Consider the following 17,787-nt stretch of genomic DNA (forward strand, 5'->3'; position numbering starts at 1 on the left):
GAACACTTGATGATATATTGGACTTGTATCCAAAATTGACCATGTAATATATCAATCATACAATGTATATATATGATGTAACTATATAACCTGAGCTTGTAAAAGCACCTTCATCACCTTCAGTGATTAAGTGCTTAATTGCACACTAGTTTCTTTATCAGCTACCTCACCCTGTCAGGGTAAATGAGACAAATGTATGTGAATGCATGTGTGTGTATATATGTATGTGTATGTGTGTGTGTATGTATATGTATGGGTATAAAGCATATATGGAAGCTGATCAGAATTACATTTCACCTTTGTAAATGTACATTAATGACACTATGTAAAAGACACATCAAACACTTTATGTAGGGCATACGTAAATCTGTGTATCTATGTATTTACGTATGTAGGTTAGCTTAGCATTTTAAAAGCACCGAATCACCTTCTGTGGTTGAGTGTTCAATAAACCCTTGAACTGTATGTTTAACACTTCTCTAACCCTGTCCATGGAGGACAGAAGAAAATGTATATATGCTGGTTAGCATTGTAAATGTGTGGCCACGTCTGTGGTAGAAAATAATAATAATAAAAAAAAAAAAAAAAAAAAAAATCAACAGTTCCTCTGTAACATTACAGAGGAATTAGTCAATCTGACCTGACCTGACCTGACCTGACCTGACCAACCGGAGAAATTATCCACTTGGAGAAAGACTAAATGTGACTTACATTGAGAGTGGGTCATGAGCATGGAACAATGTTGTTGAATGGAAAGGTAAGAGTGAAAAAGTGAATTTGAGATAAAGAGGCGAGTAACAATAATTAATGAAAAATAAAAAAAGGTACAGAATTATGCAGATTTTTAAAGTGAGCAAATTTCTACCCTTTCAGATCCTGTACGACAAGGCTCATTTATCAGTAATGAAGAACTGCAGGAGGTTATAGACCTACTCTCTCTTCCTCTCACCACTGATTCTAATATTGCTGAGACTGAAGTGGTTAGTGATGGAGGAAGTAATGCTGGAGGGGGAGGAGGGAATATTGAAGGCAATGTGGGTGGAGGGTCTATTAGTGGAAATGGTAATAATAGTGGCGGTTGTGTTGGAGGTGTAGTAGTACCAGGGGGAGGGGAAGGTAGCATTGGGGGTGGTGGTGGCAGCAGCAGCAGTAGTAGTAGTGGTGGTGGTGGTGGTGGTGGTGGAGGAACGGGGAGTGTAAGTAGAGGAGGGAGTGGAAGTAGAAAAAGTGGCGGTACTCGAGGAGCATCCCCAGTAGGTCTCAGCCCAACTCACCACCCCTCCATAACTCAACTCTTTGATGAAGCCAGCAAACAGCAAAAACAACAACAGTTACAGCTAAAAACACAGCAGCAGCAACAAAGGCAGTCACCACCAAATGCCCAACCTCCACAAAAGTCTCTAAAACAGGTACAACAGCAGCCACCACCACCCCAACAACAACAGTATCGTGAGCAGCTACAGCAACCATTGCAGTATCAACAGCAGCAGTACCCACAGCAACATTCTCAACAGTCACCCCAACCACCCCAACATCAACAGTATCAACAACTCCCAGCGAGCAAGAGCTGTGCTACACCACATCATTCTTTGGGAGACGTTGTGGTTGAAGCCCCAGAAAGTAACAGTCAAGTCAGCACCCCACTCTGGCCCCCATCAGGAATTGCACCAGGTAATTGGCATGACTTGAGCCTGAGTTTATCGGTATCAGACAAAGAGAGAGGAATCTATCTTACATCTGATACTGGCAAGGTAGGGCTGCATTTGTTTAAAACAACTTTAACTTTGAAAATCTTTGTACAGAGATGTTCTGAATCAATGATTTTTATTTTATATTTTGTATATATTTTATGATAATAGGCTGTTTGTCTAGTGAAAAATGGTTTCATGCTAATTTGTTTTATTGGATGCTTAGTTCTCTGTTAGAAGCTGTGTATATTTTATTTTTTTATGTGATTTTATGTAGACGTGCACTATTTATCTGCACTCTCTTTATACTTAAGTAATATAAAATTATAATGCATCAAGAATACTTATCAAGACTCAATAGAACAAAGGAGAATGATGTGTCTAATAATACACTGTAGTATTCATCCACTTGTAAACCTCTATCATGTCACCCCTAACTCTTCGCCTTTCCAGTGTATATGTAAAAATCTTATATTATACAAGGTTGTCATTGCTGTTTTTATAAAGATTTAACTAAGGTTATAAGTAAAATGTAGTCCCCGTGGCATAGTGGTAAAACACTCGTCCGGCGTTTCGCGAGTGATTTGGCTTGGGTTCGTATCCTGACCGGGAATTATTGATTGGGCGCCAAGTCCTTAACTGTAGCCTCTGTTCACCCAGCAGTGAATGGGTACCTGGTTGTTAAACAATTTGTATTTGGGGAAAAATTAGGAACAAGAATTGGTCCGAAACGCTATGTATGTGCTAGTGGCTTTACAAGAATGCAAGAACTTTTGTGTATATATAAATAAATAAATAAAAGGGTGACATGATCACTCTTTCCCAAGGGAGGATGGTACTGGATGTCAAATATCTTTTTTTTTTTTCTTTTTCTTTCTTTCATGGTGAATATGAGATCCAGTACTGACGGAACATCCCCTTCCCACATTCTTGTGGCCTGCTTGACATGCCTGCCTGCTTTCACCAGCACAGCCACTCCTTCCCACTTTCCTAGTTTTCCTGTCATGTCTCCAAACCGAGACGTGACACTGAAAATGCCCATGGGAATACAACCTCATTTAAAATATTTTCTGTGGGGAGCCCCATTGGCTCCCTGGAGCTATTAGACTGATATATGCTATATTAGTCTGGGGCATCAGTCACATGGAGTTCTTATCTACCAGGAACCACGAGCCAGAACCTGGTCCCCCTCAGAGAGGTGAAGGGAGCAATGGCCTATGAAAACTCCACTCTTTGAGAGTATATTCATGTCTAAAATCGATCGGGGCAAGGTATCCAGAAAGGTAGGCATCCTAAAACAATCCCCAACTGGTAAAATATTGCAACCCAAAACTGAGCAGAGCCCAAGAACTCCCCCCAAGAAAAACAATGCAACAAGCAAAACGTCATCAAACCGTCGTGGCAATCATCCCTTTCCCCAGGGGGCAGGTAGGAGGGGGGGTTCAAACCGGCTGCTCACCTACCAGTTTGTCGACTATTGTCGACTGGGGTTGACACCTCCTCTAGCCTTGATTTCCTGTCAGGATTTTGCCCTTGTGGGTGTGCCTGCTGTGTGTTGGGCGGTGGCCAGGAGTAAGCTGTACTTCGGGCTGCATGTGCTTAGCGTTCTCTTCCCTAGGCACCCTTGTAAGTAGGGGTCAGTTTGCCTGGTAATAGATGGGGATTAACTGGCTTTGCAGCACCAGTGCCTTGGCTTCCTGTAGGGACACCTCCCCCTGTGGGTCTTGGAAATCCCCCGATGGGGCTCTTGTGACTTTGTATCACAAGATGCATAGTCACAGTTAACATCTAAGTCCCATCTCACCTTGTGCGAGTTTGAAGGTTGTTCGTTGCCCTTGTCTCAGGGTGGTGATCATCTGTTTTGCCTTTGTCATGCTGCTTATTGGTTCGCCGACACCTTCGACCCGGAATCGTGGGAGACTTGTTCCCTGCTCGTTCTTCAATTTATCCATTCTTCTTCTGGAGATCTTAGGGGACCTGGACTTGGGGGTGTTGGTTGCTTCAACCTTGGTTCAGTCCACGCCCTCGAGTCCTTTCCCGGTTGGTTCATCCTACTCCTTCCCTCCTGCCGGCTCCCAAATATCTGATTTACTGGCGTGATTTCAGCACTCTTGTGTCTGGTGCATCTCCTTTTGGCTGGTGTGTATGTTGCTGCGGTGTTTGTGGTTTGGTGGCCATTTTGCTTTCCTGAGGGCGCTTCCATGCCCGGCTACTAGGGTGGTGCTGCGTCTTGTTTGTTTACATGCAGCTGGGCGTGTGCGCTCACTATTTTGGGTGCATTTTACACTTCTATCTTGCATTATTCCTCCTCCCAATGCCTTATTTCTGGTTTGAGTTCTGTCTACTCTGTTAGAGGGCATGGAGGTAAGGGGTTTGCGTTTTCTGCTTTCCTGCTGAGGTGTTGTTGGTTGTTTGGATGAGGCTGTGCTTCTCTAGCTGTGCTGCTTTTGTTGTCTATGCATGGTTGTGTTTTAGCTCTTCGGGCCTGCCTCTTCCTTGTGTTTTCCTGCCCTTTTTCCATTTGTAGCCTTCACCTCAGCTTTGCCTCCTGCATTCCCTTTCCTTCCTCTTCTGCTCCTGGGCAAGTCTTTTTTTGTTCTAGGGTTCCTGTTGGTGCTCAGTTGCCTCCCCAGTGTCCTTTCGTGAGGTTCTTCTCATCTTAAGTCATCTTTTTTTCCTACCCTGTATCATCTGCAGTGGCATGTACATCTTTCTTTTTTCTTTTCCTCAGGAAGTTTGGGGATTTGTTTTTTTCTCCTCCTTGGTACGTGTTTGCTTTCTGGTCCACTCTCAGGATGCCACTTCTGTTGTGTGTTCTTGGATGATTCCTTGGTTACGCTGCAGCTGCTGCTTGCTCCTTGACTTTGTCTTGTTCTTCTTTGTGACATCCTACCCTGTCTATTCCCCTGGGAACTTTTGGGGAATCGTCTTGTTTTCAGGGATAGTTTTCTTCGGGGCACCGGTTTTGAGCCCAGTGACCATGCTCTGTATGCTCTTCCAGTTACCTTGCCTTCGGCCCTCGGTCCTGTCCAATTTCTGGCCATTTTAGCTGTGGGGTTTTGTTGTCAGGGGTCATGTGACTTGCCAATCAATCTTGTGTTCTTTTTCTGGACACCTGTTGACGATTTTCATTTGTGTGGTGCATTTTCTACTGGCAAATGTGGTAGGGCTCCCCCTGGGTTCATTTTCCGGTGCCCTGGGTTCCTCAGATTCGTCCTTCGGAGGTTTTCTTCCTCTTGGATTCCCTTTGAGGCGTCTGGGAGATCCTTGGCACATGCCTCCAATGTGGTCCGTTTTACCTCTGGGTTGGTTTCAATGTTGTTTTAGTTGGGGTTCCTCTTACCCTGATGGGGGCATTTCGAGGTTCTGGTGTCTTCCTGGCTGGCAGCTTCCATCAGTGGCTGGTGGGTTTGGGCTCCCTACCAGTCTGCTTGCTGCTAGCAGGGGGTTCTGGTTCTTCCCAGCTTGCTGGGTTCCGGCTCCTGGTGACTTGGTGGTGGTCTTGGTGGGTTCTTCCCAGGTTCGGCCTTGGCTGGGCCTGGTTTGGGATTCTCGATTGGCGTTCGTGTCTCTCCCTCATGTGATGTTGTTGCTCCTGCTGTGGTCCCACCTTTGGCCGTTCATGGGGGGGGGGGGGGTTCCCCGGGTCACTCGTTGGTTGCTCAAAGCTGTGTGAGAGTCTGAACTTCACCTTGCTGGTTTTCCTGCTGGGTCGTGTTTGGCTTTGGTCGCTGTTATGGTTCCTTTGGAGCAGTCCCTTCCGCTGCTCTCGCTATAGCTGGGTTCGTTCCCTGGGGTCCTTGCTTCGGTTGCTGCATCTCCAACTTCCTCTTTGGTTTTCGGGGTTCGGTGCCATGGCGCCTTCTCATTCCCTTGCTCGATGTGTTCACAGTCGCCTGGTTTCTTGGCTGGGGTTTTGTGACCAGTGCTCACCAGGCTGGTCAGGGTCGTTGGGGTCTGTCGTTCCATCGGGCTCACAACACAGTGCTGGAGTTCGCTGTGGTGGGATTCTCGCTGTGGTGGATTCGGCTCACTCGGGGCTCTGTGATCCGGCTCCATTCAGGCTGTGCCTTGGTAATTCATTATCTGAACTAGGGGGGGTTGCTATGGTCCGTGGCTCTTTGGTGCTGGTTGCTTCGAGTGGCTCATCTGCTGAGTTCTCGGGGTTTAGCTTTCCATGCAGTTCACATCTGGGGGGCAGGGGGTGTCCTACATTCTGGCAGACAGCCTGTCTCAGTTCTTCCCGCTGTTCTTCGAGTGGGCATTCGATGCCGACTCCTTCCGTTGGCTCTGATGGACATTCGGATGCCTGGACGTGGACTTCTTCATGTAGGCTTGGTCTTGGCATCTCCCAGTGTATGTGGCGCCCTTCCCCAACTGTGAAGCCTTCGCGGTAGACACTTTTCGGCTGGACTGGTCGAGGTGGGAATTCCTATTCCTCTTTTTTCCCCATGCCAGCTGTTGCTTCGAGTTCTGGCTCAGCTCGAATCCTTCAGGGGAAGGTGATTCTCCTGGCTCTTTGGGGCCGGCCCAGCCTTGGTTTCAGGCGCTGCTTGCTAGGTGTTCGAATGCAAGAGTTTTTCCGCAGGTCGGGCCAGTGTGCTACTTTGCTGGTTTGCCCTACTCTTCCGCTCTTCGTGTTTGGTGATTTTGACGCGAGTGTATCACCACTTGTATGGTGATTTGGTAGCTTCTCTGATGGTGTCCCACCTGTGGTGTTCCTCTCAGCAACAGTATGTGGTCTCTTGGCGTTCTTTTTGCCATTTCCTTTCCCTTTGTAGTTTGTCGTCCATTTCTGATTGGATTGTTTTGTCCTTTCTCTCTTGGATCTTTCTGGACTGGCTTCTTCTGCCGAATACTGTCACTTCTTCTCGTGCGGCATTGGCGTAGCCATTCCAGCTGGCGTCTGGGGTAGATGTTGCTTCCGTTTCATTCCCCTAGCTTTCTCGTTCATTTTTTCACCTCTAGCCTGCTCCTGTGCCGCCTGAGCCATCCTGGTCTTTGAACTGGGTGCTCTTTTTTCCCCACAGTTTGTTGTAGCCCCTTTGGTTCAGGTTTGCTTCAGGAAGGCTTTTTTTTGTTGGCTTTGGCCTCTGGGGTTGGATTGAGGAGCTTCATGTTCTTCTCTGGTGCAGAGGTTTCTACTCCTTTGGCCCTCGGGGGCATCTTGTTCATTTGCAGCCGTCTCCTTCTTTTCTGGCAAAGAATGAAATCGCGGGCTTCCGGGGGGATGGGGGGGCCATGGGTTTTTGATGCCTGGTTGGTCAGGCCAGGGGTGCCTTTTGTTTTGTGTCTGGGTGTGGCTCTGTTTGGAAGGGGACTCTCTTTCCAAACACTAACACCTCTCCTCCTCCTCACCATCTTACATATGCCAACAAGAATCATCAGTAAAGGTAAGTAATAACTTGTGCATACTTTAGTACTGAAGATTTGGATGAATTAGGTATAAAATTTACTTTGAAGTTAATTTTTTGGGGAGTCTGGAATGGATTAATTCAATTTCCATTATTTCTTATGAGGAAATTTGCTTCGGTTTACGAATTTTCGGCTTACAAACCATCTCTGGGAACGGATTAAATTCGTAAGTTGAGGTACCATTGTACATGTCAGTACAGTAATGTGTCCACAACAAATGTTCATTGGTGCAATATTACCTGTTCAATATTTAATGTATTTACAATATGCACACTTTCACACACTATTTATACAGTCACACTGTATTACACACTCAGTACTTCAGAAGTGAGTGATAATCAAAGAAGCAGTCCATGGTACGCAGTGCGACTTTCCACTCAATGCACCGGTTACAAACAGATTTTCGCTTCCTGTTACTTTATTTTGTGTGCTTGCAAGTGATGCACTCACGTAGACCCTTGGTTTTAGTACCTGTAGGTGGTATGTAGCCAAGCTTGTGAAGTCTAAGGTAGTCTTGAAAAGATTATAAGAAAAGATCAATTTGTAAGGTAGTCTTGAAAAGATCGTTTTGTAAGGTAGGATTGAAAAGAGTTGGGTATTCTTGAAGAGATTCAGCTACTCTTGAAAAGATCCCTTTGTAAGGTAGGATTGAAAAAATCCAGGTACAGTGTATTCTTGGAAATATCTAGGAAAAGCTCAGTGACACAATTCTGTCCAGGTATCACTCATATCTTCATCTGTATATGGAAAAGTGGTTGCAACACCAACATCAGAATCTTCAAATTGTGGTTTGTTACAAAATTATAAGAGTTCTCTCTTGCAAATTCACCTGTGCTCCTTCCATTGCCACCACCACCACTTACAATATCCACCACCATGGAAGCCGCTAACACTGTTCATCTATGCTACTTGTATCAGATGCATCATCACTGAACCAAGAAAACGATTCATCTATAGTATCATCTATAAATATTGGAGATGACACAGGTGGGCATGAGTGGCGCTCATCTACTACTGAATACGTTCGCTGTATCGTCCTCACCGGTGCTGTATCACTTGTATCCGACCCTTATGTAAGGTCTTTGTTGTGCCTAGCTTTATCAATATCATGACCCTTATGTTCTTCAAACAATAAGGTTTGAATTTCACTGACAGAGAGCAATCTTTCATCACCGCGTCATACAGGTGTTTGGGAGCCAGAGGCACGTCCACCACCCATATTGCTCACTCGGAACTGAGTCAGCCAGCAGCCCTAGGGCATTCTGAATTTTTTTTTCCAAGATGGCTGCCTCTCACTGGAGGACTCAGGAGTCTGTTTCATGCCCAACTAACTGCACGCACATTTTGAATGGTACGAAATCTTAAATTGGTGTTTTATTGGCCAGTGCAGTTCAGTGGTTAAATGTCGTCCTTAAGGGTCGATTTTTGTCTCATATTTTCCTATCCTAAAATCACTGACATTTTCCTTTGAATTTAGGCCTTCTCCTAAACCTACTATTTTCTCAATGATTTTCATCTCTTCTGCTGCTCTGTCCACCCCTAGATGATATTTTCTTCTCTAAACAACCGAAGGTTATTATGGACTTATTTCTATCTGCACTGTTTTGTTCTACTTTACTGTTGGTTACTAGTTCTTTCCTAATTGGTACAGTGGTACCTCGGAATGCGAGTGTCCCTGTATGCGAGTTTTTCGGAAGACGAGCAGGATTTACTCCAAAAATATGTCTCGGAAGGCGAGGGTTACCTCGGGACGCGAGTTTGTTGATACGTGTACAGGCCGACTGGCGCGTGGTGGCATGGCGATCGCGCCTCAGTTTACCAGTGTCTCGTGTCCAGTGACTATCCCACCTGAATTCTTCACAAGGATTTACAGTTTTTTATCGGTTTTTTGGCCATTTGAGCATAAAAGTTGTCATTATATATCTTGCCATGGGTCTCAAGAAAGCCATTGGTAAGGTTCAACCTAAGAAAATAGCTGTGAGTAGAGGCAGTAGAGGATGTCCCTTCTTGATTAAGAAAATGTGTGAAGTATGGGAAGAATTGCAAAGTTTTGTTGAAAAAACTCACCCAGATAAAGCTGTAGCAGGCCGTTGCATTGACCTTTTAAATGATAATGTGATGTCTTACTACAGACAAGTGTTAAAATGTAGGGAAAAACAAGTGTCATTAGATAAATTCTTAGTAAGACAAGCAAGTCCTAGTGGTATGCAGGCAAAATGTGCCAGAGTGTGCATACCAGTGAAGTCCTCACTGCCTGATGTGATAATGGAAGGGGACTCCCCTTCCAAACAGTAACTCCTCTCTTTCTCCCACCTCCTCACCATCTTCCATACGCCTACAGCATTCAACAGCAAGGTAAGTAATAACTTGAACATAGTTTTGTAGGTTTATTTAGATGAATTAGGTATAAAAATTTAGTTTGATGTGGGGTTTTTGGGGTAGTCAGGAACGGATTAATTCATTTCCCTTTATTTCTTATGGGGAAATTAGCTTCGGAATGCGAGTTTTCGGAATACGAGGCGTCTCCAGGAACCAATTAAACTCTTAAACTGAGGTATGCCTGTAGTCTAATTTCTGCTTCTTGTTGGTCATTTCTGGTTTTGACTTTCAAACACACTTCCTTGATGTCTCTTCCTTTTTTTTTTTTTATAACTTGCGCATACGTTTTTTTGATTTCCTCTTTGTACTTTGCTAGTTCTTTATTAACCTCCATTATGTGAGTTGTCCATGAAGTTTCTCTTTGCATATCCTGGCCTAACTCTGTTTTAGCCCTCGGTGTTCCTTGGAGTTCTTCACCATATGAGTCTATTTTCTTGTTAATTTTGTCAAATTCACCACTCTTCACTTTCCATGCCTCATTATCTCACTATTTCCTTGATTTGTTCCTCCTGTATTTTTACCTTGTCTGTTAAGGCGGTAATTTTCTTACCTTGCTGAAGTATACTTCCTTTTAAAGTGCAAAACTCGCTCCTGAACTGCTTGTATACCTCACTTTCTCCATAGAATGACAAGTAAGGCTTACGAAGAAAAAGAAACTTTCAAGCTGTAATTGAAAAAATTGCCCTAGGATGCCAGGACATAAAGGTAGGGAAGCCACCTAGAAAGGTATATTTCATTACACTTTACACTATTATACAGCACTTTTACATGCATATTTGTTCTTGAGAGTTAGGTTATTGTAATAGATTTCCAAATAAGGAATGGGAAGGATTTTCTCACTGGAAACAATAGGGGTGAAATGTATCTTTCAAGTTTTAAAAAGTGGAACTTTTTATGAATGGGCATCAACCTAGCCTATGATGTTGCAAGCATCTAGATCCATGTAGGGTTAATAACATGTTAACCTGAGTGTTGAGAAACTAAGTTTCAAGGAACACGGATAGGTTAAATTGAAAGAAAGGTGCAGAGGTCTCTAAATGATGAAACAAAGAAAATTCCGGGCAACATGGGTGCTTGTTACTTGCTGTACTGTATTAAAAAATTATGAATGTAAATGTTTTCTGAAATTTTGGTCATGAATTTGAAACATTTAAACTGCATTGGAGCAAAAGATAAGAATCGGTTCAAGTGTTGATGGTTGTCTGTCCACTAAACTGTTCAATGTATTTTGAAGAAAGGTATCGGGAACAAATGGTGTTTAGCATTAAACTCGGAAATGTAAAATTTATTTGGAAGTATATTACGCCACAGAGTTGTTTAACCTGTATACTGTGTAAATGGTTAACCTGACAGCTGAGTGGACAACGTTTCGAATTCGTAGTCCTGAGGTTCCGGGTTCGATTCCCAGTGGAAGCGGAGACAAATGAGCAGAATGTTTCTTTCACCCTAATGCCCCTGTTATCTAGCAGTAAATAGGTACCTGGAAGTTACACAGCTGCTATGGGCTGTTTCCTGGGGATGTGTAACAAAAAAGAGGCCTGGTCGATGACAGGGCCGCGGGGACACTAAGCCCCGAAATCATCTTAAGATAACCTCAAGATAACCTGTATTGATAGAAAAGGGCAGAAAAAGAACATAATTTTTATGTCATTGTGTTGATAAGTTGTATTCCTCAGGAAAAATAATTTAATATAAAGAAATTTGGTTATTTGAAATTGAAAATAATTTTTTTCTGGGGGGAGCCCCTTCGACTCCCCGGAGCTTATCCAGGCTGATATGCTAATGTCAGACTTTGGCATCAGTCATGTGTATGGAGTTCTATGGGCCTACCGCTGACCACAAGCCAAAACCTGGCCCCCTCAGAGAGGCATGGGGAGCAATGGCCTATAGAAACCCCCGTGTGGTTGGAAGCATTCTATGTCTGCCATCGACCAGGTCAGGCACTCAGAAAGGTAAGCGTCCCAAAACAAACCCTTATTCTGGTGAAAATTGCTACCAAAAGGCAAACAAGTGGATAGAACTCCCCAAAAAGAAACTAGCAAATGAGTATGCAGGTGATAAGTCACAAAAACGTGTCTGAAGTATGTTGACCAGACCACACACTAGAAGGTGAAGGGACGACAACGTTTCGGTCCATCCTGGACCATTCTCAAGTCGACAATCGACTTGAGAATGGTCCAGGACGGACCGAAATGTCATCGTCCCTTCACCTTCTAGTGTGTGGTCTGGTTAGCAAATGAGTATGACGTCACACGTCGCCACGCCGCTGTCTGCGCAGCTCCCCCCCCTCCCCGGGAGGGGGAAGGGGGAGCCCCAAACCCCCGTGCCGGCTATCCACCATCAGTTCTAAGGCTGATGCTAGAGGCAGAGGTCATGTGCTCTGGCTCTGGTGTTTTTCAGCACTGTGCTTAGAGTGTGGTGGCTGTCTTCCAGGGGTGCGAGAGCCAGGAGTTATTCTACAGTACTCGGGCTGCTTGCACCTAGGGTTCTCTTCCCTAGGTGCCCTGTAAGTACTGCCCTTGGAGCTTGAGGCTACCTTCCATAAGTTTGTTGGATCCTGCCTCTGCTGCACTGTTTAACTGCTCGGTTTTTTGGCCACCCTTTGGGTGCTTGGGTGTTTTGTCTCCATTGTTTACCTTATGGTAAGAGGCAGTTTGCACTGGTAAGGGGCACAGGGTGCTGCACAGCTTGTTTTCACCATTCATAGCAGTCGGCTCTCTTCCTTGGGGTACATTGTCATGTTGCAGGGTTTTCTTTTCTTTTTCATTTTTCCTTGGGGGTGGGTGGGTTCTGCCTTGCTTGCCCCTTGGTGCCTGACCTAATACAATGTTCTTCATGTGGTGCCCCCTGCTAGGTCCCCGTGAGTGTACACGTCCCTGAGGTTCAGCTTTAGAAAGTTACTTGGTAGTTTCTGGGCGCCGGTTAGCAGTACCCTGCCTGGGATTTCCTGAGCGTGAGTTCCGTCTCAGGACCCTGGGAAACCCCACAGGGGCACGTGGGTCCAATGGATGTGACACCGGAGTCTCCCCTCGCTTCGTGTGAGTTCGAGGGTTGCTTGGTCCCCTTGTCTCAGGGTGACCCCTCGCGGTTTTTGCCTCCATCACTCTGCCTGTTGGGTCGGTGACACTTTCGACCCAGAATCCTGCAAGTTCTGTTGCTTGCTGGTGACTCAGTTTATCCAGTCTAATGATGAACTTCTACGGGTTCAGGCGGCGCAGGCGTTGCATGGGCGCTTTAGGTTGTTGTAACGCGCTCGGTTGGTTGCTCACCCGGATACCCGAGGCTGGCCCATTTTGCTTATAGGGACCCGGACTTGGGGGTGGGGGTCGCTTCGACTTTGGTTCAGACTGCACCCCTGACTGTTGTGGTTCGTTCTGGTCCCCTCCCCCAGCTTCCGGCCACGAAACGTCTAAGGGTTTCGGAGTCGGGGCATGGTTTAGATAGTCTTGAGACTCGGGCAGTCTCAGGGGATGCCCCTTCTGGTGTGGCGACAGAGGCATTAGAGTCCGATCTCCCGGCCGAAACCTCCGGGTCTGACCAGTGGGCCCCTTCCATTCGGCTTACTCGGCTGCGCCGGTCTTTTCTTTAGAGGCCAGTGCTTTTGGGAGATGACTCAACCCTGGGTCCTGTGGAAGAGGATTCTGAGGTTGGGGAGGGGCAGACTTAGAGGCCTTGGGCCCCGCTGGACCCCGCCTGGGTTTTTCTACCCTCTGAGCAGGGCTCAGAGGGTAGAAAAGTATTGTATAGGTATTGTTACAAGGAGTGGGGGTTCTCTTTTTCCTCTTCTGCGTACGAGTTGGATTTGGTGCGTGCCCCTTCCTGGGTTCGGTTCCGTGGTTCGCCGGGTGTGTCGGTTCCGTCTTTCTGGAGGTTCTCGGCTTCCCGTGTCCAACCGTCTGTGGTGCGGGCGGCCCTTGTGGCTTACCTCCTGAGTGACCGGGATTACGCCTCGGTGATGGATCCGTCGTCTTTCAGGTTTGGGACTTCGTTCTCTTTCTGGGTCCGTTACGAGGTTCCGGAGTCGTCCTGGCTGGCAGACTGTCCTGTGTTTGCCTTGGAGGCTTGGCATTCCTTCTGTCGTTACCGCATGCTTGGGTAGCGTGAGGCATCAACAGGGGTTCAGATTTTCCTGGGGGGGTGACCTTGAGTTCCTCAATGAGTGCTTGTTTGCCCCTGCCCTTTCCCGGGATGTTGGCGTCTTGCAGCTCCATGTGCAGGTTCCTTCCCTTTCGGCACCAGAATTTTCACCAGAATAGGGGTTTGTTTTGGGATGCTTACCTTTCTGGGTGCCTGACCTGGTCAATGGCAGACATAGAATGCTTCCACCCACACGGCAGTTTCTATAGGCCATTGCTCCCCATGCCTCTCTGAGGGGGCCAGGTTTTGGCTCGTGGTCCCCGGTAGGCCCATAGAACTCCATACACACGACTGATGCCAAAGTCTGACATTAGCATATCAGCCAGGATAAGCTCCGGGGAGCCTCCGGGTCTCGCCCAGAAAATGGCGTTTCATTACATTCATTGCTGGTTTTTTCCAATACTTGGTTCAGGGAATGCTTGTGTGCATCTGAATCTGGAGGATAAGTCACATCACACTCATACTCAGTCCTACCCATGACTGTATCTCTTCCAGAAATTAGGGTGATGGTAGATGCTTCGTGGTCTCGCTGGGGAATGGCAGTGGCTCGTACCAAGACCCATGGTTAGTGGGAAAAGTCATATCATCAGTTGCATTTTCTTTAATTGATGTTTTAACTTCTCCTTGGCCTTAATATTTCAAATGGGTCCAGATATATTGCTACTGCAACTTTCAGCCAAACTTGGTAATGTATGTTATTGAGCAAGGTTTAGGGTGTGCTGTGTACTGTACCTGCAATATCAGTGTAGTGTTGTTTTAGTAGCTGGGAATGCAGTATGAAAAATATTTGAAGAAAAGTTCATTTAACTATAATAATTTTTATAGTAGTATTGTGCAGTGTATACACAGTGTAAAGAGTGAGTGAATCAAGGAAAAGTGAGAAAGAGAAGTTTGAAATAGTAGAAAATATATAAAATAAATGAGTGGAGTGTGTATTTATGTATGTATGTAAGCATGTTCTGTTTTATGGAAGGAAGGATCATGTCGCCTTTTTTTCTCTTTTTGTCTACTAGTTTTTGTATAACATCTCCAATCTCTCCTAATAATGCTTGTGCTTTGGGTCTGGAGCCATTTAGTAGCAGATGTCTGCACCTTTTTTACAGTAACTTATTGATTTACTTTTTGAGATATAGGGATCATACAAATACAGTGGAACCTCGAGAGACGAGCGCCTCAATTTACGAGCATTTTGAGTAACAAGCGTGCCGATCGCCGACAATTTGTTTCAATTGGCGAGCGCTCGTTTGAATCACGAGAAAAACCACATAGTGCGTTCCCACTGCGTCTCACACATTCTCCGACGCCTCCGACAATGCAAATACATTTTTTTTAAAGATGCTAATGATGCTGGGATGTAAAGGGATGACTGCTGTGATGTTGTAAAGCATTGAATTTTCTGTTGGGAGCCCGTACGGCTCCCTGGAGCTTATCGGGCTAATTTATGTTATATTAGACCGGGACATTAGCTAAGGAGTTCAGACCTACCAGGGACCAGCGCCAGAACCTGGCCCCTTCAGAGAGGTTTCAGGGAACAATGACCCTGGAAAACCCCCTTGCATTGAGGGTTTTCCAACCCCAACCCCTTGTGGTTGGGGTTTTCCTTATCTGCCATCGACCGGGGTTAGGCACCCAGAAAGGGAGGCATAACAAAACAAACCCCACATGGTAAACTAAAATAGAAAACCGAACAGAGTGGTAGAAACTCCCTACAATCCCAAGGAAACAAGCAAACATCACACTTTACTGCCGCACCGATCATCCGCGCAGCCCTCCCCTGCCCCGAGAGGGGGAGTGGGGGCGAGTCGGACCTCACCGCGCCAGCTGCCTAGTATCAGTTCCTAAGCTAATGTCAACCAGGACAGATGCTTCTCTGGCCTCAGTTTCCTAGGCGGTGTTTGCCTTTCGTGGCATTCACTGCTGTGTGTTGTGTTGTGCGGTGGCGAGGTGTTTCTCTTCAGTACTGGGGCTGCATGCACTTAGGGGTTAATTCTCTAAGCGCCCTGTGAGTACTGCCGCTGCGTGACAGGGTTATCTTCTCTGGGGCATTTGGGAACCATTCCTGTAGAAGTTTTTGCTGCTCGGTACTTGCCTCACCCATGGGGCCTTGGGTGAGGCAAGTACTTGGGGGGCCTTGGGGGGCCTTGGGGGGCCTTGTTTGGCCTTGGGTAGGGAATGGTATTGTGCTAGTTAGGGCGTCAAGGTGTTGCGCAACCTGCCACCTACGCGGTGACCGGTTCCTGTTGCCTCTGGGGACGGTGTACTTTTGTGGGGTTTTCTTTTGTTTTTATTTTCATTTGCCTGGTGGGGGTCTACCTAGTGTGGCTATAGTTCCACTAGTAGTGTTTGGTGGCCCTCTGTTAGGCCCCTGTGATAGTACATGTCGCAGGGGTTTTCAGTGTGGTCCTCTACCCTTTGTTAGTTTTGGGTTTTAACTGGCTACCAACACCTTGCTCAGGCTTCCCGTAGTTGTTACGCTATGGGCTCTGAAAAACCCTGTCGGGGCTCAGTGGACCATTGAATATGTGTTCCAGGTTCCAACCCGTCTTGTGCGGGTTCATTGGTTGCTGTGCCCTTGTCTCCGGGTGACAGTCACCACTTTTACCTCCGTCATGCTGCCTGTTGAGTCACTGACACTTTGACCCGGAGTCTTGCGAGTTGTTCTCTGCTTGTTCTCCAGTACAGTACTCTCCTGATGTCATTACAGTTCAGAGTTCAGGTGCCATCCGCGTTGCAAGCTTGGTTTTCCACTCGGATGACCCAGGGCCGCCCTGTTTTGGTTAGGTGCTGCTCACCCTTTTCCCTCGCTGTTCCCGGCTCCTGACCCACTCCGGGTTTTGGGTTCGGGGCTGGGTTTAGTTGGGGCCGAGACTTGGGCGGTTTCGGGGGCTGCCCTGTTTGGGTTGGAGACGGAGGTTTTCGAGCCTATTCCTCCTGCCAAGGCTTCTGGGTCTTATCAGCGGCTCTTTCTTGTTTCCTTTTCCTTTGACTCTTCTTTTTCTTTAAGGGTTTTGTTTGTGGAGGACGGCTCTGCCCTGATGCCTTTGTTGCGGGTTCCCGGGGCTGTGGGGGATGCCTGCTAGCAGTTCTGGGGCTGTTTGCCCCTGCCTGGGATTTCTGCTTCTGAGTAGAGTTTTTAGTCCATCTAGTCTGCTTGCTTCCCACATTTGCTGGCGTGTTTTCGTATCTATTGCGTCGGTCACAGCCCCCTGTTTCTGGTGGCCATTTTCTTCTGCCGGTTTCCCGGCGTGGCCATCAGGGTGGCGTCTCAGTTTGTTTACATGTGCCTGGGTGTGCGAGCTGGTGTCTTGGGTGAGTTTTTCACCTCTTTCAGGGGTTTCTTTGCTTTTCTGGTGTTTTCTGCTCGTCTTCTGTTCCTCTGGGAATGCTTGGGGTGTTAGTTTTTACACCGGTTTTTCTGTTTTCTGTCTGTTTTGGGTCTGAGGCCCTAGGGTTTGTGCTCAGTGTCCCCGTCTGTTTATGCTTGCTCCCACACCTTGTCTCTCAGTTTTCGGTCTATTTATGCCATTTCCATTGGGGTTCTGTCTAGGGGGCTGTGCTTTGCCTTTCTTAGGTGTATTTCCGCCGGCAAATGTGGTAGTTTGAGCTCCCCCGGGTTTGATTCCAGGTTCCTTTAGGTTCTTTGGTTTCGTTCCGGAGGTTTCTTCCTCTTAGGCCCCCCTTTGTGGGCTTTGGGGGCTTTGTTTCCTCGTGTGCGACCCGGTTCTGCCTTCTGGGGTTCCGGGGTCTTCCTGGCTTGCAGGCTGATCTTTTTTGGGTCTTGGCACGTGTTGTGGTCGTGCTGGGGTCTTGGGTTTTGTTGTCGAAGTAGACCTTTTGATGTAGTTTTGTGCTTTCTTTGTGCCTTCTTTGCCTGGGTGGCGTGGTGCTCTCTGCCCACTGGTCGGCGGCTTGTATTTTTCTTTTCTTTATTTAACACTTTCGCTCACCCCGCGCGCCACCCCTCAACTATGCGATATGGGACCCAGGGTGTCACGGAAGCGCGCGAAAATTCTGAAAAGTGTATACTCTCTTCAACTTTGTCACCTTAATTCTCATCCTACGAGATTAAATTTGGTATCATTGTGTTCGCAATAGAATTCTCTACAGCACTAAATGCATATAAACTCCAAAAGCCCGGCTAATTACCCGCAGCAAACAGAGAAAGTGC

At 46.6% G+C, this 17,787-nt stretch overlaps 1 protein-coding gene across 2 annotated transcripts in view; it reads left to right on the forward strand.

The window, feature by feature from the left end:
• Positions 1-17,787, forward strand: part of LOC123774478 (probable serine/threonine-protein kinase yakA) — a 139,485-nt gene that overhangs the window by 48,976 nt on the left and 72,722 nt on the right. The window contains exons 6-7 of one of the 2 annotated variants that reach the window (XM_069306308.1): positions 874-1,671; positions 14,115-14,183. In XM_069306308.1, coding sequence (XP_069162409.1) covers positions 874-1,671; positions 14,115-14,183 — 867 coding nt within the window. The remainder of the gene's footprint in view (positions 1-873; positions 1,672-14,114; positions 14,184-17,787) is intronic. The other variant, XM_045768848.2, reaches the window with a different exon arrangement.

Source organism: Procambarus clarkii, chromosome 1, assembly GCF_040958095.1.
Source record: "Procambarus clarkii isolate CNS0578487 chromosome 1, FALCON_Pclarkii_2.0, whole genome shotgun sequence".
NCBI classification, from domain to species: domain Eukaryota; kingdom Metazoa; phylum Arthropoda; class Malacostraca; order Decapoda; family Cambaridae; genus Procambarus; species Procambarus clarkii.